Below are 27,219 nucleotides of genomic sequence, written 5' to 3' on the forward strand. Positions count from 1 at the left end.
TTTCATTGTCAAGCTGTTCTGTCATCGAAGTTGTAGAAGTATGAGTTCTTTCACCTGTCATGCTTAGTACTCTGTTAGTTTAACAGATTTAAAATTTGTAGTCTTGCCCAGTTTCAAGGAAAATATTCTTGTATTTCAGAAATGTTATAGGAACAACACATTTTTGGGATACTTGGATTGCCCTTAATGCCATTAACTCCCACCTGACATCAATGTAATAAAAAATAAATTGAGCAATTTTTCAACTTGTTATTTCATTATATCAGTTCTTCATTCTCATGGCTCTTGAAACCACTGGGGTAGGGCTGGTTAAAAAGGCCACAGAAGAATTTCTGTGTTCCAACACACCGAATTGACCAGAACCTCTGCGTTGGAAGGGACTAAGGGTGCAGTGAAAAACTAAACATTAGGAAATAACATCTTGTTTTCATCTTTATCAAAGTTCACTCAAAGGAGAGTTAAAGTGCATCTAGCCCACCTGAGGCAGTACAGGTCAAGCACACGTGATGAGCAGGGAGTTCTGTAACAGCCTGTGGTTGTCAGCTCCCACTTGTCTCAGGCAGAAGAGGAGGCTCCATGGATCCCACGGTGGTGCTGGTGCTTTGTCTCTTCTGCTTGCTTCTCTTTTCACTCTGGAAACAGAGCCATGGGCGAGGGAACCTCCCGCCTGGTCCCACTCCTCTTCCAATTCTTGGCAACATCCTACAGATAGATTTTAAGGACATCAACAAATACCTAACTGAAGTAAGTATGCATTATCATGCTCCAGTGGTTTGTAAAGGATAAGTAATTTACCCCAGAGTTCAAAAATTCTGTATGGTTAGAAGCTAATTACTGAAGTATTTTATTTCAAAGAAACAATCCCTTGGGATTCAACTTTTTGATGTTGTGTTCTCAGAAATAGTTGTAAGAAAGTAATGCATTCTTTCACTTTCTCTCTAGATGTCATCTGTTTACGTTGAGCCTAAATCTATATGATTTCATACAACAGTTAAGTCACATTGTAGTATGTGGTTGTGTGAGAAATGACATAATAACTAATACATAGATTGTGAAGAAATCTATTGTTACGTTCTATTGAATATTAAATCTTACAATTCTATAAAAATCACTGTACTTTTTCTGCATATTAAGTAAAAGAACTAAAATGCCTTTTGTGGGTATTTTTGTAATAATATTTTCTGTTATAAAGAAGGCATTGCCAGACAGTACCATCTGTCGTGTAGATTGACAGTATACAAATCTAATGCCTTTCTGTGACTTTCTATCTTATATAATTGGAGGTTTCAGCTTGATTTCCACCTAAGGACAGCCTAAGTTTGAGTTTACAGGGATATTTTAATCATTTCTCTGATATGTGCTGATAAGACCAGTATGCTGTATAGTTAAAGACTGTGAATGTGTCTATTGAGAATGTTAAACATTTTCCTCTGAGCTTCTGGCCATCATCCAAAATTATTACCACAATAACTTAAAAAATGAGACAGAAACCAAATGTATTTTAATCAATAAATGTTTCATTTGTACTTAAAAAAAAGAAAGTAATGCATTTGGTCAGTATAGAAGCTTTTAGGCAGTAGAGTGGAGTCAAAATAATAAAATCCAGTGTTTGTTTGTTTCACGCTCTTTTCACTAATGGCTTAGTTTTCTCAAAGTCCATGTTAATACAGTGTTTTGTGATAGCTGATTTTAGTAAAAAATCATCTAGTGTTTATTTCTTGTATTTGCTTTGATAACCAAGAGAGTTAAACTTCAGGGAAGCAAATTGTTACTGATGTCCAGGAAAACTCTATGGTTCTCCAGTACAAGTGAATAAAGGAGAGAATGAGCCAGGGTCTTCTGGGTGGTAATGGAATGCATTTGGGCATGTGCAAAGACACTGTCTGTGGCAGTGAATACACAGTACGGGTCAAATGATCTTTACATCAGCTCTGTGTGTTCTTGCTGTACCTCAGTGGTGCCCACTCTCTGTATGCTGGTTGCTCACATAGAGCTTTACTTGGCTGACCTTTTGAGTTCCTGGGTGACTGTAAATCTTGTATTCCTTATTACTGAGTCAGCTTCCCATGGTAGGAGGTTTGTAGGTGATCCAATTATTGTCATAGTGCAGCTGGGTGGGGGGTGTGTCTGATCTTACCTGTGAACTTGATAAATTCTCAGGCATCAGTGTCGCTGAAGCAGAATTTAAATATGGGCCTTCTCTTTATTATTCATAAGACATAGACATATAACTTCCAGAATGTTGATGTTGTAATTGACAGAACAGGATGATTGACAGGAAGGTGTTCATACCAGCTCAGTGATGCACATAATGTAAACCAAGTGAGAACTTTTCTTTCCTCCCTCAGCTGTCTGAAGTCTATGGCCCTGTGTTCACTGTGTATTTGGGCATGAAGCCCACTGTGGTGTTGTATGGTTATGAAGCAGTGAAGGAAGCACTAATTGATCTGGGAGAAGAGTTTTCTGGAAGAAAGGACTTGCCAATAAATGACAAAGTTAATAAAGGATTGGGTTAGTGTTCACATCTATGTGTTCATGTGTGTTTACATGTGTTCACATGTTGGCATGTTTATTGTTATTGTCCGTATTTGCTTACATGTTGTCACATGAGTGTATGTTCACATGCATGGTTGTGTGTTACATGTTTGTTTACATGCACATGGTCGCATGTGTGGTAATGTGTGTGTGTGTTTGTGTGTGTGTGTGTTGGTGGTAAAAATGGGGATTGTTAAGGTTGATAAAGAAGTTAGGGGATCCTCCTGTAGAGCTTTTAAATGCCAGCTTCCTCTTCCTCTTCTTGGATCCTCCTTAACTTTCCACTTCTTCTCTTCTAAGGAATCATTTTCAGCAATGGAAAAACATGGAAAGACACCCGGCGCTTCGCACTCATGACCCTGCGCAATTTCGGGATGGGGAAGAGGAGCATAGAGGAGCGGGTTCAGGAGGAGGCCCGCTGCCTTGTGGAGGAGCTGAGGAAAACCAATGGTGGGTGGCCCTTTATTTATTACTTATTTTTAAACCACACTTATTTTATTTTTTGATGATGCTCCCATAATTGAGAAATGTGTTTGTGCATTTGCACCGTTGAGGGGGGGTAGGTCGAGGAATGGAGGAAATTGGATGAGACAATTGCTTCTAATTTTTTTTTTCCATCTGTACTGGGAGTAGAAGAGATAGATGGAGAGTGGGCTGCTCCCAGCTGCCTAACCACATGAGTACTGGGATGGGAACTGCCACTTGAACTCATCCTAGGATCTGGTGGCTGACCCTTTAAATGTCCATAAGAAACCTCTCTCCTGTCTAGTGATAGCCTTGGATGGACTCACTGCAAGGATAGTGAGCGATTGCATTCTTTGTCGTGGTTTTCATCTCCCTGGAGGAGCAGGGACTGTTTGAAGCAGAGTCCAAGGAGCTTCTGTGGATATTTAGCTGTTGTTCTTCACATACTGATCATTACACAGTTTTTGGAATAGAAGCCTCACAGGACTATTTTCTGTTTTTACTTTGTTTTTGCATCCTCATTTTCCAAAGAGAACATAGCATTTTTATTCCTGTAACACAATTTTGGAACAATATTCTAGAACATTTCACCAGAGTGCATGATGGGAATGACTTGATTACACTATGATGGAGCATGAAAAGGCATCAGACACTATCACTAATTGGCCTGCATTTGTAGTGTGAACCTCCCAACATGATCTAAGAGATTTTCAGTGTTTGTAGGGCTTTGATTTTAACTGCCTAGCAATCTTTTAAAGCACTCAATATCTATCTGTTATTTAATTTCTTATCCATTTGTTACTTAATTCCATATCATTTCATTATATTCTCCTGATTCAATTCACCTTTAATTATCTCATGATGTCAAATTTTTATACATATAATATTTAGTTATGTCTTAGTTATAGCAATTTAATTCTAATATTGCTCACATAAATACAAAACATGAAGCAAAATAGAAAACTTCATCTTGTTGTGTATGTAAAATGATGAAATTGACCTCAGTGATGGTTCATATTGAAAATTCATTGTGACACAGTATTCTGTGATGGCTCTGTAGCACAATAATCTATAATTCCACAAGAGCACTGACTTAGTGTAAAGAAAAGGTGTGCAGCCTGATTAGTGGTGCTGGGCATTGTTTTCTATTGAAGAAGTACATTCCTTCCACCTCAAATGCTCTAAAGAGGAGATTCCTCATTTTACATGTGGTGTTTGCCATGCCAGTTTGATTGGAAGTTGTCTAACTTCATTGTAATTTTAGGCAAACAAGTCTTGGTCAATTTTTATTTGTGCTGTTTTCCCTGGCTTCCATGAATTCTAGCTGTCCTTAGTTGTTCCATCAAACCCCTGAATTGTGTCAACCCTTTCTCTTCTTGGTTTTCGTCACTCTGCAGTTTCTACACCCATTTTCCTTAATTATTGAATATGTGCAAAAATCCCTCACCATTTCTTCCTTAATTGACTGTTCCTTTTCAGGATAGATATAACTGTACACTGATAACTTGAGTTATTGGGTGTTTTAGGGTTTTTAGTGGTGGGCTCTAAGGTTTTCCCTTTGGCCTCCAAATAACATTGACTTGGGGTCAGAGTCCTGCGCACAGAGGCTGTGATGTTTCCTCTGGCATTGGGTGTTCCTGAAGCTGGAAGACTGTCATTCAATAAGGGATGAGGTCAACAGTCCTTTCTGGGAAGGGGAGTAGTGTTGTTCTCAGCACTTTGAAAATGATGCTGGTTAGGTAATTTGTACATAGTTACTGTTTTAGAGTCTAAAATCACCTGTGTCTCATAGTTCAAAGTGTAGGAGGTTTGTATGGCTTTTCTAATGGTGCTTAAAAATGTTTTCCCTTCAGCCTCACTGTGTGATCCCACCTTTATCCTGGGTGCTGCTCCCTGCAATGTGATCTGCTCTGTGATTTTCCAGAGCCGTTTTGATTATAAAGACCAGCAATTTCTTAACTTGATGGGAAAATTCAATGAAAACTTCAGACTTATTAATTCCAAGATTGTACAGGTGAGATGGTGTTCCCTCTTCCTGATGAAACAATTCCTCTCTTCACTGACAAGCTCAGGATTGTACATTGCAATTCTCCACTTTTCAACATTGACTTTGCAACATGTTTTATGGTAATTTGGGAGGAAGTTAAATTCTGTTTAGGGGTTTTTCTTTTTCTTTTTCATTTTGGGCAGTGGCTCTTTTTATCATATTTTTCTTTCAGATTAGCTATTTGCATAGTGACTTTTTCTAGACTGTTAAAATTTTGTGTCTGTTGCTCTGTGTGTTCTACACCTTTTCTGTTCCCTTACCTTGTTTGCAGCTGGCATCGACAGAGATGAAACTTTAAGTGCAAGTGAAAAATGGGAAACAGGAAATATTCATTACATATATACAATGAGAAAGAGAGCAAGTATGAAGTGATATGTATATATATGTATATATATATAGAGAGATAGACTATATATACGTCTGTATATACTATATATATACATCTCTCTCTCTATATATATGTACATATATATATACATATATATATATATATATATATATATATATATATATAGAGAGAGAGAGAGAGAGAGAGAGAGACAGAGAGAGAGACAGAGAGAAAGAGACAAAAATGAATAAAGGAAGGAAGGGAGCAGGAGAAAGTGAGAAAGTGAGAAAGGAAAGAAAGCCAGGATCTGTGTTGGGGCTCTTCTGACCTCTGTTTTATATGTTGATCAACTGAACCTCAGTGTCAGTAACAGGTGAATGCTCAGGATTCTCAAGTTTTTTATTTCAGTTTTTAAAAAAATTATTATTAAACATTATTTTCCTTGAGTTTTCTTGAATGGCTGAGACTGGGAGAGACTCAGGATCAGATAGACATGAAATGTCTATCTTCTGATTTCCTCTTCAATCATCCGCAACAGTAAAAGTGTGCCAACTCAAGTCTGGAATCTGGGACATGATTGAGTTTTTCTGTGGGTTGCATGGATGCAAGTATTGAAGCATCACCTGCTGCCTCCCAGTGGATGTGTTACCGGGAAGGTGAGAGTGGCAGTTGTTTTGGGACACGAGCACAGAGACTAAAGTTAGGAATATGTCCCATGTGAAATCTTTATTAAGTAACAAATTAATTATTGGAAATACAGATATATAGAGAAAATACAGAGAGAAAACTTTGTTGTCCACTGGTCCACTACCCAGGTGGCCACAGCAGCATAAACTGAGCCGCTCTAAAGCCAGGAGCCAGGAGCTTCATCTAGGTCTCCTGCACAGGTGCAGAGTCCCAAGGCCTAGGGCCATCCTACACTGCTTTCCAGGCCACAAGTAGGGAGCTGTGTGGGAAGTGGTTCAAGTGGGTGTCCTTACAGGATCCTAGACAATATAAGGTGAAGTTCAATTGTTAGGATGTTGTGCTGTGCCTTCAAATGAAATCTCAAAATTTATCTAATGCCCAGTCTCCAATTCTTTTTGCTTTATTTTTAAATTATTTTTTAATAATCTTACTTAGTTGATTAGGGTACAAAGGGTCAAGGGGTACAGGGTGAAAGTGGGTAATACCATTGTTTCCACACTAATATTATTTTCCCCTGTATCTGGGGTTAGGGGAGTAACAAAGGGAAAAACCCCACCCAGCCTCCCACCCATCCCAGATCCCCAACGGGAGGCACGATCTGAGGGTCCTGCTCATGCAGTTTTGATAGTTCATCAGTTCTGGATTGCTGCCAATCTCATAGTTCCAATTGCAATGAAACCTATTCAGAGTCCACTGGCTGACAGTCTCTTCATGGTTGGGGTTCTGAGATGAGCAATTCAGTTGGAGGGATCTCCAAAGAAACTTCATCTGAGATGATCCCGACCTGATTCTTGCATGAGTTTGCTAGTCCAGAGTCCAGCAAATTCTGTCACCCCAATCAGCTTATGCACAGGCTGGTTGTTGTGATTGCTGGGTCCTTTTTGTTTCCAGCCCTGTCTTCCTCATGAACCAATGGGTGTTGCAGTCCAGCTTGATCCTACCCACTTCCTACTCGGTCCTCACGCAAACCAGTTGGAGCTGCAGCCTAGTTGGGGCCACTCCCCATAACCCCCAACAGTTCTGCCCCCCACCCTAGTTCTCATGCTTGCCAGTATGTACCGCAGGCTTGTCCAGTCTGTCCCACATCCCATTTAGCTCTCACACATGTCAAAGGGCATTGAAGCCTAGTTCAACCCAACCAACCTACTATCCAGCCCATACACCTACTGGCAGGTGCCTTTCTGTCTAGCCATGCCTGCCCTGTCCTGGCTTTCATGCTGTCCAGTGAGAGTGGTAACCCTGAGGGAGGTTCTTTTTGTTTTAAACTAAAAAATTTGTCTTACCATTTTTAGGCTATATGTCTAATGAAACAAAGGAAAAAAATAGCTGTGCTGTTGAATTAGAAGGCCCTGATGATGTACATCTAATTGACACTATATTCATTAAACAGTAGCTATACATTTGACAAATTGTGGCTATGACACCCTGAACCAGAAGGATTATTATTAATGCTAAGCAACTTTTTTTTTTTGACAGATTCTTTACGGTTGTCTATGCACTCCAGGTGACCTCTATCTTTGCTCTCTCTCCTGCTAAGAAACTTAGTGCTTTTCTGTTGGGTTTGGAACCTTCAGTTACCTGATTGACCACTTCCATCACCAGCTCCAGAACCAACACCACCATGGAAGCTGCCCAAACAACTTCCTCCAAAACTGCCTCCTGTCCTAGGTCCATAATTTTATAGCTGTTATCCACGATAATATACTAAACTATTATAGTTGTCACCAACATCATAGGTATCTCAAAATTTGTTGTATTTGAATCATGATTTCCACCAGGTCAAAAATTTTGTTTTCATATCCTGATCCTCAGCTACTACTATAAGCATGACTATTCATATCATCACCACACCTCCTATCCAGTGTTACCTCCTCCATAACTTCCCTTGCTCCCAGCTCCTCCATTATAGTGGCCTCCTGCTTCTCCCAAATTTCCACTATGCCAGAATTACCTCAACCAAAGATGATATTTACTTTGTGATTCAAATTGTCACATACACCCCATGTCCTCTTGGTGATCCAGCAGCTGAATGTGTCTCTTGTTTGGAAAAGGCCATTTTCACCTCAAAACAATGCCCACTAATCTTCTGAAGTTTTTGAGCAATAATGTTATCAGTGTTGTCATGATTCTTACAGGTTACCAGTGCAAATCCACTCTTCTGCTTCTGCCTCCCATTCTTCATTCTGCATCTCCAATCTTTGCATAGGTTTGTATGTAGTCTCAGGTGTTATGCTTCTGTGTGTTCCTACATAGCACCAACAACAGTCTTCACTGTTAGGTGGGCACCAGGTTGCAGAAGATCCATCTGGTAACAGCTCCCTGATTCCACCCCATGCCCATGTACCTTGTGTGTTTGAACAGCCTTGGCCACATCCACCCCTGCTACACAGGAGCAAGATCATGATATCAAAGGCCCGGGAACGTTAAACGGTGAACATGCCTGATTTCTCAAAATGTTCTCTCAAACCAGAAGCTCCATATTCAGGCCTCTCTTTGCTCATTTTCTTCTAGTGTGATATGTTTCACAGCTCCTTTCTTAACCTCTGTCTTGCCTGGATATATTTGCAGTTTGGTCAATTTTCCAGTATTCGGACACTTCTGAATGCCCTGATTGATCATTTTATTCTGCCCTCTGCTGTTCTTCTTTCCATCTCAGTGTTGCAATGTGTGCCTCAGTTGTAATGTTTTGTTGTAGGTTGTCCATTTTTCTTGCAATTTTTGGAGGAAAGTCTGCTTCTTTGCAGCTGAGTCAATACAAAATTAGATGTAAATGAAGACGAATGTCTTGGGTCAGCCTCCAGATGTTCTTTTGCAGATTTAGGAGAGAGGCACAACCTTGTTATCTGGAACCACAGACCAGAGTCCCACGCTGAGATCAGTGCTGTCCTTGCCAATACTACATACAGTCTCGTCAGGAGGGAGAAGGGACAATGCAAATGCAAGGAAACAAAATTTTTAGAATGTTTAAAAAGATTTTTCCCCTTCAGCTTTCTGTTGTTTTCGTCATCTTTAGATAAAGCTGATTCAGGGTGGTTTTACAAAACTGTTTGTGGAGAAATGGGGCTTTTGATCTGTCTACTATAACTTCTTGGTTGAAATCAAATGGTGAAGTGACTGCACACCACCGTCCTGTTTGTATTATAATATAATAGAAGTTTTTCTGGGTATGAAGTTGAGCCCTTTAGAGAACAAATGGTGCTAAAATTCAAGCCCTTGTCTGGTGGTTTTCACACCAATATTGAGAGCTCCTTTTCTTGGAGGTCCTTCTGTGTTTTCCCTCCAGCCTCACATGACTCCCCAAAGACAGTCCAGGTCCCTGTTGAAGGGTTTTGGTTCTCACATGTATATCTACTGTACGACTTAGAGGTCTTTTGCTTGTTTTGTTTGCCTGAAAGACCTCAACTAGGGATGTCAATGGGGCTGAATGGGAGCACAGATTCTAGCTAGAATGTTTGAATGGCTGGGCGTGTTGACAAAGCAAGGTTTAGTAGCAAAATGATTGTTTTGAGATGCATGACTCATGAAAAATGTTATGATTTTGTATTGTGGTGAGATGACACTTCGTGTTATAGAAGTAACTTAAGCATTCTAGTTCCCAGATTTTCATGCAGAAAATGCTGGTTTTGACTCTTTGATGTCTTCACCCATTCACACAATGGTGATTCTATTCTTGAGGCTACACGCTCAATGTCAACACACAAGTGTCTGAGCTTGATACCTGGCTGGCAAGCCTTTCTTCTTTCTCTTTATAGAATGTGAAAGTTTCAATCATGCCAGGCTATATTTTGGGTTTGTAGGAAAGTGTTGATGTATTAAGTGAGAACTGGCATGAGGATGTTGAAATTGACAAGGTGTGTAAAGAAATTGTTGTCATTTTTTATGAAGGGACCAGGGCTTTGTCCTTTACCTTTCCTTGTCAGCACCAAGGGTTAATTTGCACAAACATTCCTATGGTTCTACTCAAGGTAGAGATGCTTTTTCTCGGAAAGTTTAAATTTACAGGTTTGTGTGTTGTGTGTATGTCTTTAATAATTGTGCTAAAATTACTTTTATAATTATCTTTTGAAGATTTGCCCTATGTTTCCTATTCTTCCTGATATTATGCCTGGGAGTCCCAATACAAGCAGAAAAAACACTATTTATATAAAAAATTATGTTTTGGAGAAAGTAAAAGAACATCAAGAATCTCTGGACATTAACAACCCTCGGGACTTCATTGATTGCTTCCTGATCAGAATGGAACAGGTAAAATGTCATTTATTTGTCTGCGTTTTGTGGATTATTGATAATTTCTGTACTTACTTCAAATATCCAAATGATCAGGTAAGTAATACGTGGCCACTATTGTAGTTACCTGCTCTGTTTAAGGATCTTGACTAAGTGTCCTATAAGAGTTAAAATGAGCTTTTTACTAGAATATATGGATTTTGTTTTAGATGACAATTATTTGAGGCACAGAAAATGCACATGTCTTAGCCAATATATAAAACAAGATAAAATACAAAATATCCAACATAAATTGGGGCTTCTCATATCCCCATGTTACAGAGTATGGGATAATGTGAGTCAATACTTTTTTTCTTTTCTTTTTTACAATGTGACTGTCAGGTGAGTTATATTATAAAAAACAATTTTACATATCATGGTGCATTTCTTTGGGCTCAGCGATTTCCCCTTCTACCTATTCCCTTTCTCCTTCCTACCACAACTGCTGTTCCCTGTGTTATGATGACAGTATTGTCCTTCAGCACCTGTCACCCGTCCATCATTCTGCTATGTGTGTGTATTCTGACATTGTGGTTAGACAATGGTAGAAAGTCCAGCATTCTACTGTCAAGATACATTTAACAGTTATACTGTGAGTCCTTCTTTTAGTGAATCAAGGATTTAATCTAGCCAGGTTACTCATATGTCTGAATGTTTATGTTTTTATGAAAGTTATTTGAAGGTCAGAGTTAAATAGAGTAGGAAAGACAGACAGATAGGAGGTAGAGGGAAAAAGAAGGAGGCTTGGAGGAAGGGAGAGAGAGAAAGAGAGAGAGAAAAAGAGAGAAACAGATTCATCCTGAGACTGTGGCCAGGACAAATCCAGAAGCCAAGAATTCAGTCTTAGTGTCCCCCATGAGGATGGCCAGGTCCAGCTAACTGAGCTAGCACCCTCTTCTCCTGGTGTGTATTAGTAGCAAACTGGGATTTGGACTCTACCCCTCCATAACAGAAAGTGGCATCTGGCTGGTGCCTCTTCTGTCACTGTGTCAAAACTCACGTCTCCCCTCCATTTCTCAAGGTTTGTTAGTTGGGGAAAGTCCCTTTTAAATTTATTTGTATGTATTTTTTGCTTTTCTTTTTTTTCAAGGTTTGAATATATTGTTCTGCTGTGAGTTGTCCACTTGAAAAATTCACTGACAGTCTTACCTGAGTTTGATTGTGTATAGGAAGTCAGTTTTCCCTAGATGATTCTAAAATGATGTTTACATTCAGGCAAGCTATTTGTGACTTGAGTTGGTGCTAGTTGTATTGGTGTCATCGTTTCTCATGTTCTTTGTTATTTTCAGAACTGGATTTTTGATTCTGAGGACTTGTTTGCCAAATTTGTGTGAATACTTTTCAGTCCTTTTGTATTAGAGGTCCTTTGTTCTATATGTAGTCTGCTGTCAAAGTGTAAATCTGAACTTCTTAATTTCAGTCACACTCATCTTGAGCTATATGACTTCTATTCGGATTTTTCAGACACTTTCATCTCTGCAAGAATTCTCAACTTATTCATGTGTTTATACTTTGCCCTCTTTACCATGGTGAGCACTTTGATAATGCCATTTTGAGTTTTGTGTCAGATAAATGACATATTTCCTATTTCCTACTATTGGTTTCTGGGGATAGAGCTTACTATTTTTTTGGGAACACATGTATCTATTGTTTATTTCCCTGGGTACCTTGTGTTGGTTTCTAAGTGGTAGATAAGAGAACTGCTCCTCCCAGTCTTGTTAGATTGGGCATGTGAGCAGGAAGCATATCACCCATCCATCTGGATAGCCATTCTGAGATGCCATGTGAAGTTCATGTTCCTCACAGCTGTTGCCTCTGTTTTCAGTGTTCACTAGGAGGTGAGGATGTGCTTTGTCCTGTAGTGCTACAAGATAGTGAGGATAGAATACAGACTGTGGAGGTGCAGCTGTACATGCGGAGGTTAGATACACATTCCAGATCACGTATCCTCCCAGTGGGGCTGAGAGTGGCTCTCTCTCTGTCCTCCACTCTTACCGTTTTCCAGAAAGAGGATTTGCAGAAACTACCTGCACTCATGTTCTGAATGCTCTGTTATTCCTGAGTGGGAGAAACCTGCTGGATACGGATCTGCTGCATTTGTGTCTTTGGTTTCTGTGACCTAAAGAGGTTGGGAATGTAAAGTTCCAGGCACCTGTGGAAACAGGTAGTTGATGATGCAGGAGAATCATGAAGATTGTGGCAGCCAGTGCCTGAATAAGTCCCCTGCAGGATGAATGGATATGTCCCTAGGTACATTGGAGTACTTAGGGCAAGGCTAGGGAAATGTCAGGCATCTGCTCAGAATTCCAGAGATTGGAGTGTGTGCTGTGTCTTTTATCCTCATGAGATGGCGTCACGTGCAGCTCTCTTGTCAGCAGTGGTGTCACTGGCAGCATATGCTCGTCAAGAGAGAAATTTGGTTCCTCGTATTTCATACTGTGTCCTAATCCTAGAAGATGAATCCAGTGGGCATGTATGCATCCCTATGCAAGGCTGCTCTTCCTTTGTGTGGTTTGGAAAGTCACTACTTCTCCTAGAGTTTTTGAATTAAGAAGCACACCATGGGTACTCGTGTGTGTTTGGTCTAAAGTCTTGTCTCCTCTTGAAGAAAGTCCGTGCTGGAGTATGTTTTTGGATTGTGTGACAAAGTGCGTGGGTTGGGATTGACATCTGAGTTTGTCACAGCTGTCTGTAAAGCTTGATGTGGATGTTTTCTCAGTTGTTGTGGTTCCTCAACTTATATTGCTTTGTCTTCTAGGGAATTAATTTGTGAATTTTTATTTATTTATAAATGCATAGATAGTGTGGAAACCTAGATGCCTCTACGACAGTGTCCAGCCAGTTCAGTATGTCACCCACAGCAGACTGTACACACAATGGTGATTACAGTTGCCTGGTCAGTTCTGTTCCCAGTTCCATATCTTATGCAAACCTATGTGTGATCTAGCCCAGCCAATCCAACTTGTCATGGATGTGGCCCTTGCATACAGGGGTGGGAACTACAGCCGACTGGGATAATTTTGCAAGCACCTCCACCATGCCAACCACTAGCCCCAGGTCCTGTGTGCTAGTTTGTTCAACAGACTAGTCTGGCCCATGGCACATCCCAATCAGGCTCTTGCATGCACCTATGGGTGTTGAAGCTTAGCTCAGCAGATGACACCCCATAATACAGTCCACACATATGCCAATATGTGCTGCCGCCTTATCCACCCTAGTCCATCCCCAACCCTGGCTCTCATGCCTATTATCAGGGAGCTGTCCAGCAGAGGAATGTCCACAATTTCTCTCCTAAGTCCCACTCTCAGTCCTAGATCTTGCATTCTCCAGTGGATAAAGTGGTTCAATCTGACACAACTTGCACCCTGTCTTGGCATTTGCCAGTGGATGTTGCAGCAAAGCCCTGCCACTCGGCACTTATCCTGGTTTTTACTTGTGCCACTGGATGCAGTGTCCCAGCCTAAACCCAACTCACATGCAGGCCAATGGTTTTATTACAATATTTAAAAACATTTTAATTTTAGAATTATTTCCAATTTACAAAACAAGAGTTCTGAGGTAGTTCAAATTATTTTCATAATCCCTGGGCAGTTTCCCTCTTTTTAGCATTCTGTGTTGTTACGATACGTTTGCCTCGTGCTTTAAACCATAACCGATTTTCCTTATTAATATCAGCCATACTAGCATGAAATATTTGTCATCATTCATGGATCACTCCCACCTTCCTTTTTATTGAAGATTTATTTATTCATATTTGAAAGGCAAAGTTACAGAGAGGAGAGACCTGGTCAAGACCCTAATACAATAACATTCATGCAGAAGGAGAGAAAGAGAGAGTAAAAGGGGGAGAGAAAGAGAGAAACAGAGAGAAAGAGAGAGAGAGAGAGAGCGAGAGAGAGGAATTTTCCTTGTTTGACCAGCTCCTAGCTGGCTACAGCCAGCTGGTGTAGGCTGAAACCAGGATCCAGGAGCTACATCTCAGTCTCCCATATGCCTGCGGTATTTGAAGGTCTTGGGTCATCCTCCTCAGCCTTTCTTAGATTGTAGGTCTGGAAGTTGATCAGATGTAAAGCAGCCAGGATACAAAGCAGTGTCCACATGGGATGGCAGCTTTCTGATAAATAGTTTAACCTCAAAGCCACAAAGATGACCCTCTCTATTTTATAAATCAAATCCCCTCTATCTGTTAAATTGAGTTTTGTTTCTTAGTATAGTTTTGAGCTTCTGTATAGGGGTGAGAATATACAGTCATTATGTTTCTATGTTTAACTGCTTTCACTTAACTTGTTGTCCTTTAGTTCCTAGCAGCTGGAAGTGTTGTAATGCTGCCCTTTCCATTTTATAAGTTTATATTTGAGAAGGCAGATATTTTTTTGTCCTAAACGTGATGCAATGTGCTAGTATAATATCATGTTTTCAAATAATCCTAGGAAAAGCACAACCCACAGAGTGAGTTCACTATTGACAACCTGTTGGTTACGGTGTTTGATTTGTTTGCTGCGGGAACGGAGACGACCAGCACCACCCTGAGATATGGACTCCTGCTCCTGCTGAAGCACCCTGAGGTCGCAGGTATGAGCAGTGGGAGGGAGCATGGCAGGGCCAGAACAGACACCGGGAAGCCGGGCCTTAGCCTGCACCTTGTTTCTCTCAGAGCAGCTTTGTCTTTGAGACGCCGTGCTGGCAGCTGCACTCCGATGAAGGGATAACTGGGGCGGTGAGGACATGAGAGCAGTAGTCACCGTCATAAAGCTCAGTGCAGTGACAACAGCTGTGGAGAAAGTGTCTGGGCTCCACGGAGGGGTGTGTCACAGGCACAGGCTTCATGAAGCGGCATGGGACTGTCTGCTGGTTTTTCCCTGAGAACAGAACACTTCGAATAGCTGTTAGTCTTTCAGAGATCTTTCATTAGTCTAACAACTTAATTTTCTTATGCTGGGACATCATACTGCAAGAGTGAAAGAATATTTTCAATACTAAATTTTTTATATAATTGAGGTAGTGCGTTTAAGGATTTTATCAACCTAGATACTTGAGTCCAGAAATGAATTCTGCTAACGGTTTATCTTTACAAAACATGTTTTTTTTTCCTTTTAAATAAGCATTTACCTTTCTCTCATAGCTTCTATTTCGGTGTATGAGGTCTTACATATATATACACATATATATATGTATATATATGTACATGTATATATTGTTCAGAGAACCCACTGAACATAGAATAACTCAATCACAGTTGAGAATCCTTCCTGGTGAATCCTGGATTGTTTGTCTCACCTACATAGAGGAGATGATGAGATCCCCAGTTCTGTGAGATTGAAGCTCCAGCCTAAGTGCCGTCAGAGCAAGGCAGCACCCGTGGAAAGGCCTGCAGGTGCTGCCATCTGCAAGGAAAGTTCTCACCGTAAATTACATTAAATTAAATTAAATTAAGTTAAATTAAATAGATGAATATATCCACCCAACACAGAATCCTGGCATTTCAGAACACCAGGATTCAATGAAAACCATAAAGTAATTCATTCAGAGGCTAATGGGTATATGAGAGTCTATATAAACACTGAGGATGAGAATGGCATTAAAATTCTTGACTTGCTTTCTTAGTTTCTGAGTCTTAGCAATCACAGTTCATTTTCTGCTTTCCTTTCGCAGTAGACCCTAGAGGCTGTCTCATTGCAGGCACCTGAAATCATGCAGAGGGAGTCATGGGTCCTGGAACCAGGAGAGCTCATGCTGGAGGCTGGGAGGGCCAGGAAGGGTGTAGGACACAGACCTGGAAGCACCACTTCACAGTGGGCCAGGGGATGATGTGTGTGTGAGGGGAGACAGCTGTGGCTAAGGGAAGTGACTGTTTACCTGCTGCTGTCAGTAATGAGAAAATTAATATTAGCTGCTTGAAATACACAATAGCGCTTGCAAGACTTCTACATTAGTATCTGAAACTGGGGATTGAAATCAACAGTTTAAGCTTGAACATACAAAGGAGTAAAAGAGATCTTAGTTGTCCATAATCAAGGAACTGTTAAGCCACAGTGATGTGTAGGGTGAACACTGATGTAGCAGAAACAGTGGAGGAACGGAGTGAGGGAAGAGCCTGTGTGCATGCGTGTCTGTAGGTGGGTCACTTTGACACACTGTCTGATGTGGGGTGGAGAGAGCTGTCCTCATGTCTCCTGGCTGTAAGAATAGAAATTATTTAAAACAGATAATATCAGCACCTAGAGTCATTATTTACAAATGTGAATATGATTCTAAGAGATCTAAAATAAACATTTTATGTTCCCAGTATTCCCTATTTAGGTATATATTCAGAGGGGATCAATTCAGCATCTTAAAGATATAGCTAACTTTCAGACATGAAATCCTCCTTGATGCCCCTTGATATTTTGTGCATTCATAAAATATTACACACATACTCACACTTAATGGAATGTTTTCCTCGCTTAGATAGTACAACTTACGCTAAATTTTGTTTTTGAGATCCATTTTTAAAAGTTTTTTTCAAAATATAATAATTGGAAAGGTAGATACACAGAGAAAAGGAGACACAAAAATCTTCCTCTTCTTGTTTCAGTCCCCCAATGGCTGCAATGGCTGGAGCTGAGCAGATTAGAGCCAGGAGCCAGGAACTTCTTTTGGGTCTGACAATAGGAGCAGGGTCGAGAGGCTTTGTGCCATCTTCTACTGATTTTCCCAGCCACAGTCAGTAGAAAGCCAGGGAGAGAGAGAGACAGCCAGAGAGAGAGACAGCCAGAGAGAGAGAGAGAGAGAGAGAGAGAGAGAGAGAAGGATGTAGTTAGCTATCTTCCACTGTAGCATCCAGGGCCAGACCAGCTGGTAGCCACGAAGCAGGAACTGGATCTGGGGTGGGAAGTGGGGACAGGTTGGAATAACGCAGCCTGTACAAAAGTTGGTGTCCGTAAAGAATGCTGATGTTGCATGGGGTGGCCTCAACCCAGTAAGCAGCAATGGTGGCTCCAATATCCTATATTTAAAGCAAAATGAACAGACCTAGATCATATTATGCTATAACAGGTACCAAATCCACTTGACAGTTGGGGTAAGTTCTGGTGTTGTGTGGCACAATGAATGAGTACAGTGCATGAGGACTTACTCTGTCTTTATATACAAATGAAAGAGGGGAGGTTGAAGACTGCAAACCTAAAGTCATGACCAAAGAGAACAATGTCTTGATCAGGACACAGTATATGGAAATTTGATATCTCAAGATACATGTAATGACACAATGTTAACTGGAAATTTACAAAATATTTGGTGATGGAAATGTGAATGAACCTGATTTACAAAATACATGTATGAAATGATCACAGTGTATTTCATAAATATGCATAATCGCATCGTACTCAAAAGCAAAACAAATGTGTGCAGAAGATTTGGAAGAATCTCCTGCAGTAGTTTTAACCAGTCATATTTGCTGATCGCAAATGAAAGAGTCCATGTTGCAAATAAACTCACTCTAAACACACACATATCCATTGTTACATCCCTATCTGTTTACAGAATTTTATTTACAAATATTGTATTTGCAAATACTATTCATTAGTGTCCTACAAAAATATTGTTCCTTTTAAAAAATATAGTGATTACCATGTCCCAAGTGTCAACATGGTTTTCATTTTTTCAAAGATTTATTTGAAGGTTAATCTAAATTAGTATTTCATCAAGTGAATGAGTTATATGTAGTACTTTAATCAAACAAATGTGTACATTACACTGAAAAAGATAATGTATTTGCATAGAACATGGTCCAAGTCCAAGCCCAGTTTCTCAGAGGAAGAATTTCCCAGGAACCTCCTGTGTCTGCTACAGTGATGCTTTCTGTGAGTCTCCGTGCACTCTGATCTTCAGGGCTGTTGGACACCTGCCTCCTGCTTCACTCAGCCCTCACCTGCTGTGAGACATAGGTTATACTGATCCTAGTCCCTGACTCTCTCTTGTGTCTTCTCAGCTAAAGTGCAGGAGGAGATTGAGCGTGTGATTGGCAGACACCGGAGCCCCTGCATGCAGGACAGGAGCCGCATGCCCTACATGGATGCTGTCGTACACGAGATCCAGAGATACATTGACCTCATTCCTATTATTGTGCCCCATACAACAACCTGTGACGTTAAATTCAGAAACTACCTCATCCCCAAGGTAAGTTTGTTCTTCCGACACCACAGGTCTGATGTCTTGACAGTCTTCAACTCAGAGAAGGGTTTTAGTCTTGCACTAGCTCAGCCTGGAGTAGTGTGAGCCTCCTAAGTGGGGTGTCTTAATAGATTGATTTGTACTGTTTGTGGTTTACAGCTATTAACAACTGCATAAGGCCCCGAGTTGTGGCATAGTGAGTGAATCCTCTGTCTCTTAGCAGCTCACATGTGCAACAGGTGTCATGGCTGCTCCACTTGAGCTCCAACATCCTGCCTGGAGTAGCAGTAGCAGGGGGCCCAAGTCCTAGGGCCCCAGCACCACAAGGTTTGTCCTAGCTCTGGCTGCTGTGGCCTTTGAAGAGTGAACAGGTGGATAGAAGCTCCTCTTTTTTCCTTGTCACCTTTGTTCTTGTCCTTCCTTACTATTCTTACTGTCTTTCTGTAAGTATGTTTCAAACATATTCAAGTGAATATTAAAAACAAAAATCTTCCATTATACATCTTGATTTCTGGACACAAACTTTTTCTGTACTTTTATAAAAGCTATACTATTTTTAGGTGCTTGCAATTCCATGTAAGTGTTAAATGTATTTGCTTATCAACTTCCAACACTCTTCTAGGATTTCAATCAGAGTGGTATTACATTTTGAGATCAATTTGGAATAAATAAGATTAATTTTCCAGGTCATAGATTTTTTCCAACTCATACTTATGTCCCTTTGTTTGGAAGATGACTTAGTTTTCACCACTGTTGTTCTATTTTCATTACTCTGACTTGCACAGATAAAATTTTCCCTTGAGAGCAGATGTTCGCCTGTTGATTGTAGTAATTTTTAAAATAGATTCATTTTTTTCTGGTCTAAGGAAATATAACTAATTATATTTTATGTTGTATGATATGTAGTAATCTTCAATTCATTTGTCATTAATAAAAAGTTGTGGGTCCATGTGTACTTTTCATGCGTAGAGTTCTTCAGTCTGCTGCAATATCTTTCTTGTCATTTCTCCTTATTGCAATACTTCCTGGAGTGATTTCTAGGACTGTGTTTAGCAGAAGTCATGAGTGTGGGCATCCTTGTTGCATTGTTGAGCTCTAGGAGAGGTGGAGGTTTAACACTGTCTAATGAGAATGGTTATGATATGTTTTGTGGATTTTTATCCTAGCTGGGATTTCTCCCCTTTGTCTTATTACCTTCTTATGATGAATGAATACACAGTTGAATGAAGTGGATTCTCTGCATCTATAAATATAGCCATTTATTCAGGACTGTCTTTATCAATAAATGCAGGAAGCACTTACATATTATCTTGTACTGATTCCTATGCAGCTGCTCTGGATTTTCTACATTTGCTCAGGGTGTTTGTAGTCATATTTATGTGGCTTTGCTGTCACACATTCATTTTACAATTTTAGGTTAAACTTGTGTATCTCCTCAAACACTTGAAAACATTGAAATTCTTTCATTTTCTTTAAATTAAGATATACAGCACATCATTTTTATCTATAGTCAACTGCAGTGCATAGAAGAATGGATGAGAGCAGCAAGTGAGGGCAGGCACCCAAGTGCAGGCTTGCTGGAATGCAGAATGGCCTGAGGAGTGACTGGCACTGTTTTCCCAAGTCTCAGTACATCAAATAATATTGGATGGAAATCATTGTTCTTGAGCTTCAGCTCATCCTGGTTATTGCATGTTTTGATTGAAATGACACTATATTGCTTTGCACATGGGTTTTCTCCAAACCAGGATCAAAGAGATTTAAAAATGATGTCTATCATTTCTTCCCATTCTTTGACTTCTTCGGGATTCCGTATCTCTGTTTAATCCAGGGCACACCAATAGTGCCATCTCTGAGTTCTGTGCTGCATGACAAGAAAGAATTCCCCAACCCAGAGGAGTTTGACCCTGGCCACTTCCTGGACAAGAGTGGCAACTTTAAGAGAAGTGATTATTTCATGCCTTTCTCAACAGGTAAGAATTTATTTCCATGTGAACACAGGGTACGGGATAGAGTTTTGCAGTCAGTGGGTGGTTTGCCTTGGGGAGGTGGTACTTGTGCTCTTTGTGCATGATCAGAAGTCCCACTCTTTGTGTCTGTGTGTCTTTCTTGCTAATAACAGTAGTATCCAATTAGTAGAATTTGGAATGTGTCTGAGGCAGTCTTCCAAACTGAGAAACCTGTAATATAGGCTAGTTGAATTCTGCCTGCAAATATGCCTTTACACGGAAGTTTGTCTTAGAATGTGACTCATCTAAACTTTCGTCATTGATCATAAGAATGGTACATGTGCTGATTGGTTTGAGGTACATCTCTGATGGTTTTCACTTCCACTGAGGTCTAAGAAGTTCTTTTTGTAAAAAATAATTTGTAAGAGAGACAAAGCTACAGATGAGGAGAAACATAGAGCGGGGTTGCTGGGGATAGAGACAGATCCTCCACTTATTGGTTCTCTAAGTCGTGTCTAGAGTCAGGCCTGGGCCAGGCCCAAACCAGCAGCCTGGAACTCCATCAGTTGATTACATGCATGCCCGCAGTGTCCCACGGACTTCTGCTGCTTTTCCGGATACATTAACAGGAAACTGGCACAAGTGGGGTGTTTGGGAATAGGACAAGCACCCTTCCGGGACGCAGTAGTTTACTCTTCCCTGCTACAGCATTGTCCTGGAGCTGTAGAGAGTTGGTATCTGAGAGTGCATAAAATGCTGTAAAGACCCTTGCATTCACATGAGGGAAGGAGGTGAGTAGCTAGAGTATTGCTATTACTCAGTATGAGTGCTTTGAGAAAAGAAAGCACAGACTGCTGAGGCGGCTAAAGGGAAAACAACTTTCTGTTCATGCATGTTCCATGATTTTCTAATTGGAGAGATGGAATCTGATCTGCCTCAGAGGAGGCTGATAACCTGAAAAGGAGAAATCAGGACACTTGTAGAAGAAACAAAGCTCAGGAATGGAGCTCTCCCTGCAGCTCCAAGGACAGAACTGTGCAAGTGATGTAGACCAGGGAAGGTTTGGGAATGTGAAGGCTCCTGCTAGAGTGCAGAGCAGGTTTTGTGCCAGCACACAGGGTCATTTACATTGGGTGTTTTTGTTCCACAGTACACTGTGTGCATTGTGTGTGTACACATGTAGTCCCCATCTCTTCCTCTGTTGTTTCCCATGCTTTTCGTTTGCCATTGTACTTCCAACACATCAAAGTCCAAGCTCTTCCTAATGGACTCTTATTTTACCTGTTTAGATAAGGAAATAGGGAGTGATATTCATTGTGTTTCATGATGTAGTGGATCATGAAGGAAAAGGAGACCTAGGGGGAGAACTTGGGCTCACTCACCATAAAGAGGCAGAGATGTGAGACATAGGTTCCAAAAGGAGCATAGGAGAAGAGCTTGTTAGGTCAGTGAGACAGCATGGAAATGCAGGGTGGACTAAGGTTGATGCAGAAGGGTTGCATCTAGAGCCGGGTGGAGGATGCTTAGACCCAAAGGAGTGATACTGAACATAACCGAGCACGGCCATATGAATCTCATTCTCGGGTATGGATATGAGAATCATTTATGGTTTTAAATTGAGAGCATATCCTGTGTGTACACATAGTTTTACACTGTTCTGATGGAAGGAAAATAGCTGTCTGATATTCTACAGAATTTTAAAAGTTTATTATTAATTTATTGGAAAGTCAGATTTACAGAGAGAATGAATTGCAGTCTGTTCGTTCACTCCTCCAGTGTCTGCAATGGCTGGAGCTGAGCTGAGCTGAGCTGAGCTGAAGCCAGGGCCAGAAGCTTCTTCTGGGTTCTCCATGTGGGTGCTGGTTGCCAGGGCTTTGCGCCATCCTCTTTCTCCCTCCCAGGCCACAAGCAGGGGCTTAGATAGGAAGTCGGGCAACCAGGATATGAACCGTTGCCCATATGGGATCACAGTGTGTGCAAGGCAAGGATGTGGGGAACTCTACCCAGAGTTCTGCCTGAACTTTGCATGGATATGTGTACATTAATTTAAGCTAGCAGAAAACAAAATTAAAAATGTTTATTTTGACCAAAATTTTTGCTATTCATGCATTAGATTTGTCTTCAATAACTCATTAAAATGTGTAAGGTGGAAAGTTTCTGATGGCTTAATAGTTCTTGAGCTTTAATAAACTTAGCCTTGCATTCCATTTGATCCAGTATTTTTTGAAGTTCATGTGTGAATGTGCTCTCTTCATCCATCTTCCTTTAACCCACTGTCCAAATAATGTGTCTGTTAAAACTTTGTATAAACTTGGAGTGGTCATATTGTGGTAATACTTAATTAAATATGTCACATGCAATGATAGTCAATAAGCATTTGTTGAGTGAGAGATGACAGATGTTACATGAGACTATCTGAATAGCAAGTGTTCATTATTCTTTCCATGTGTATATCCCATCACCCTCCCAGCTAGCCTGTCTTAAACCTACCTGTCAATTCAGTCATTAACCACTTAGTTACTGAATATTTCTTTTGATCATTTCAGACTCAATGTTTAGATGAAAAATCCTCTGTGCTTGTTATTTTCAGGAAAGCGAGTGTGTGTGGGAGAGGGCCTGGCCCGCATGGAGTTGTTTCTGTTCCTGACCAGCATCTTACAGAACTTTACCCTGAAGCCTCATGTTGATGTAAAGGAGATTGACACCAGTCCCCTTGTTAGCGGGTTAGGCCGTGTGCCCCGGTTTTACAAGCTCAGCTTCATTCCTGTCTAAAGAGGGCAGGCCGGCCCGGCACTGTGGCCTAGTGGCCAAAGTCCTCGCCTTGAACGCGCCAGGATTCCATATGGACGCCGGTTCTAATCCCGGCTGCTCCACTTCCCCATCCAGCTCCCTGCTTGTTTTTCAGAAAGCAGTCAAGGATGGACCAAGGCTTAGGGACATGCACCCCTGTGGGAGACCTGGACGAAGTTCCTGGTTCCCGGCTTCGGATTGGCACAGCACCGGCTGTTGCAGTCACTTGGGGAGTGAACCATCGGATAGAAGATCTTTCTCTCTGTCTCTTCTCCTCTTTGTATATCTGACTTTGTAATAAAAAAATAAATATTAGAAAAGAAAGAGGGCAGGTCACACAGCTGCTGCTGTGCTGTGGCCTACAGCTGTCCTCTTGCAGGCACCCTGGACCTCCTCCCCCAGCATGGGTTTTTTCCATGTTCTGTACTCTGACATGTCCTCAGTTCTCCAGATCTTGTCTCCATCTGGAATCCTTCTGGGTCATTCATTAATGTCTGTTTGCTATTCTTGGTAGCTTGTAATTTCTGGATTGATGACTACTTGTTTCAGTCCATGCCTGATGTTGATTTATTAATGCATTATCACTGTGAAGTTTTGGGAGATGATTGGCATTGAAAAATTCAAACCATATCTTTCCTAAGTGTCCAGAATAAAACCATTATTAACTGTTAAATCAGTTTTTAGATTTTTTTTCTTTTGCAAATAATGTGAACAAGAAATGAAAGAAAATCAAGTCCCAGGAGACCATGCTGGTCCTTATAATGACAGCACAAAGATGCTGAACGTGAAATAAAAAATGAGCGCCTTGTCATCTATACGTATTAGATATTTGTATGAAAAAGGGAAACTGTCAATCTACAGGGGAATATTGAATAGATTACCAAAGGGCAATTTAAAGTATCCATTTAGGTGTAGGCCGTTACTTCCTAAAATGGACTCCAAAAGCACTAGCAATCAAGACCAAAACAAACAAATGGGACTTCATCTAACTAAGAAGCTTCTGTACAGCAAGGGAAACAATCAACAAAGTAAAAAAGCAAGCCACAGAATGGAAGAAGATCTTCGCACACTACATAGGTGATAGAGGGCTAATATCCAGAATATACAAAGAACTCCAAAACAACCAAAATACCAGAACAAACAAGCCACTTAAGAAATGGGCACGGGAAATGGGCAGACATTTCACAAAGGAACAAACCCAAATGGCAAGCAAACACATGAAAAAATGCTCAAGTTCTCTAGCAATAAGGGAAATCCAAATTAAGACATCAATGAGATACCACCTAACGCCAGTAAGATTGGCGTACATACAAAAAAACACCAACAACACTTGCTGGCGAGGTTGCAGGGAAAAGGGAACCCTGCTCCACTGCTGGTGGGGCTGCAAGTTGGTACAGCCTCTTTGGAAATCAGTATGGAGAATATTGAAACAACTCAAAATCTGCATATCATATGATCCAGCAATAGCACTCCTAGGAATATATCCAAAACACCTGTTTCATGAGAAACCAACATGCACTCCTATGTTCATAGCAGCACAATCAGTAATTGCAAAAACATGGAAGCAACCGAAATGCCCATCAGCGGAAGACTGGATAAGAAAGCTATGGTTCATTTACTCCATGGAATACTACTCAGGTATTAAAAAAACCCAAAATGCAGTTCTTTGTGGCCAATGTGCCGAACTGGAAACCATAATGCTAAGGGAAATGAGCCAATCCCAAAAAGTTAAATACTACATGTTTGCCTTAATTTAAGATGATATGAAGTTAATATGAAAAACGGTATATGTGAAATGTAATATCTCAACCTCAAGCAGCCTATGTCACATGCAATAAAATATTTTGAAGTAACCAATGAACCAACAATCAATGTAAGTCAGACTGCTTACGATCTATATCAAAGAACTGTAAAAGCTAATACACTTTTTTTTTTTTTTTTTTTTTTTTTTTTTTTTTTTTTTAAAGATTTATTCATTTTATTACAGCCAGACATATACAGAGGAGAGACAGAGAGGAAGATCTTCCGTCCGATGATTCACTCCCCAAGTGAGCCGCAACGGGCCGATGCGCGCCGATCCGATGCCGGGAACCTGGAACCTCTTCCGGGTCTCCCACGCGGGTGCAGTGTCCCAATGCATTGGGCCGTCCTCAACTGCTTTCCCAGGCCACAAGCAGGGAGCTGGATGGGAAGTGGAGCTGCCGGGATTAGAACCGGCGCCCATATGGGATCCCGGGGCTTTCAAGGCGAGGACTTTAGCCGCTAGGCCACGCCGCCGGGCCCGCTAATACACTTTTAATAACCTATGTTATCCCACAGTGGGGAGGGAGAGCAGAGAAATCTTCCATCTCCCTAGAATGTGTAAGGAAGACGCAAAATATAACCTACCAGGATCATAACTGGTAACTCATAGACAACAGTCTGGAATCAGCATTAAACAATAGTTCAACTACAAAGACATATAAGGGGAAATCAGAGCGGTCCTGACAACCTCTTAACAGGAGGTCATATGCACAGAGCAGAGGGGGACCCCAGAGTGGAGCAGGGAGGGACAGGAGGAGGCTTGTATCCCATCCCTGAAGACTCATGAATTCTCAACAAGGACCATCAGTATGAGCACTAAGGACTACATCCCAACTGCCAAGGAGACCATGGGGAATTGGAGTGCCTTTGGAGGCCAAGAACTCTGAGGTCATCCATTCCCACTTGGATCCACCACATGGGATGAAAGAAATCCAAATCCTTCCTTGCAGTATCCAAGGTCATTGGAACAACAGCCAGGAGCCCTGAGCAGTCCGCAGAAACAGAAGCACAGTAAACTTCCTTCACGACTAGGGAGGAGAGCTTTCTCTGGTCCTTGCTTGGTTCCGACTTTGGGTCCCCACCCTCTCTGACAATGACCATCAGGATTGCTCCAGAAACCCCTCAAAACATACAAACAAACAAACAAAACTCTAGACTAGATAGAGAACAACAAGGAAAGCTTGGAATCAGACAGGAAACCGTCAGCGTGGATACACTTATGCCTTACTAGGTGGGACACAAAGATTAGTTACTCCTCACTAGGTTATTGAAGATTTCTCTGCACACCCCTCCTAAAACTGTTTTGCACCTAAACTGCTGACATATGTCTTGTTAGAGTTATAAGCCAGTGTAGACTACCCAGAAAAAAAAAGCCAAGTTCAGCAAAATTATGCTTTAATGCTATATAATGCTAAGTACTATAATGAAAATAGAGACGAGACAGCTGATTAGTAATCTATAGCTATTGTAAGGTGTATAGAACCCGGTCATGTATAAACTAAAATTGAAATGTCAACGAAGGAGTCACAGGATGTGGTAAAGAACTTGCATTTTTTTTTCAACATGTTGGTTACTCAATAGTATGTCAATTAATTCCATAACATTATAAATTGTTGCAGATGTTATGTCAGGGCTTTTAATTAATAGGGATGATACTCTGCCGGCTCTACTTTCAGACCAGAGATGGTCTCCCCAACAAGCCGTTGAATTTCTCTGGACAATAAGATGCTGGTCTCTGTGCTTGGTATGTGCTCGCAATGAAAGAATCTCAACTGATCTTGAACTGTGGTAATGCAACAAGATGGAGAATCCACCACGGGGGGAGGGTTTGCTGAGGGGAGGAGTGGGGGGAATCCCAGTACCTATGAAACTGTGTCACATAATGCAACTGTGTCAATTAAAAAAAATCAAAATTAAAAAAAATAAAGTATCCATTGTTTTCTTCATCTGCCAGTCACTCTGCTCTTCAAATAGATTATCAGTCCTGAAAAATAGAGTTTGAATTCCCAGCTCTAGTCTATTGCATAGGCTTATTGTACCTAGGTAAGTGTTTTACTGTTGGGAGATAAAACGCCAATAGCTGTCTTGCGTTCTGGGCCTTGTAAATGCCAAATTTGTGTTAACTATACCAATATGCCAGCATAACTGCCTATTATCTTTTCTTATTTTTCTTTTTCTGTCTGTTTTCTTTCTTTTCA

At 40.9% G+C, this 27,219-nt stretch overlaps 1 protein-coding gene across 5 annotated transcripts; it reads left to right on the forward strand.

Annotated features, from left to right (window-relative positions):
• Positions 1-576: 576 nt before the first annotated feature.
• LOC131481792 (cytochrome P450 2C14-like) lies at positions 577-23,202 on the forward strand. 5 transcript variants are annotated; one of them, XM_058672011.1, is made up of 9 exons: positions 577-744; positions 2,349-2,511; positions 2,836-2,985; positions 4,854-5,014; positions 10,131-10,307; positions 14,759-14,900; positions 18,298-18,485; positions 20,311-20,452; positions 23,019-23,202. In XM_058672011.1, exons 1-9 carry the CDS (start codon positions 577-579, stop codon positions 23,198-23,200), a joined length of 1,473 nt encoding a protein of 490 aa, XP_058527994.1. In that variant the 3' UTR covers positions 23,201-23,202. The 5 variants fall into 5 exon arrangements, with proteins under 5 accessions (XP_058527994.1, XP_058527995.1, XP_058527996.1 ...); XM_058672012.1 differs by having other exon boundaries at positions 14,765-14,900; XM_058672013.1 differs by having other exon boundaries at positions 2,836-2,984; positions 4,883-5,014.
• Positions 23,203-27,219: the final 4,017 nt, after the last annotated feature.

Source organism: Ochotona princeps, chromosome 13 (genome assembly GCF_030435755.1).
Source record: "Ochotona princeps isolate mOchPri1 chromosome 13, mOchPri1.hap1, whole genome shotgun sequence".
Classification (NCBI taxonomy): Eukaryota; Metazoa; Chordata; class Mammalia; order Lagomorpha; family Ochotonidae; genus Ochotona; species Ochotona princeps.

Excerpts from the sequence above, each read along its gene's own strand:
- LOC131481792 (XM_058672011.1), top strand. The coding sequence starts at position 577 with ATGGATCCCACGGTGGTGCTGGTGCTTTGTCTCTTCTGCTTGCTTCTC. Across the intron at positions 5,015-10,130 it reads TTAATTCCAAGATTGTACAG|ATTTGCCCTATGTTTCCTAT; the intron begins GTGAGATGGTGT and ends TATCTTTTGAAG. Across the intron at positions 14,901-18,297 it reads GAAGCACCCTGAGGTCGCAG|CTAAAGTGCAGGAGGAGATT; the intron begins GTATGAGCAGTG and ends GTGTCTTCTCAG.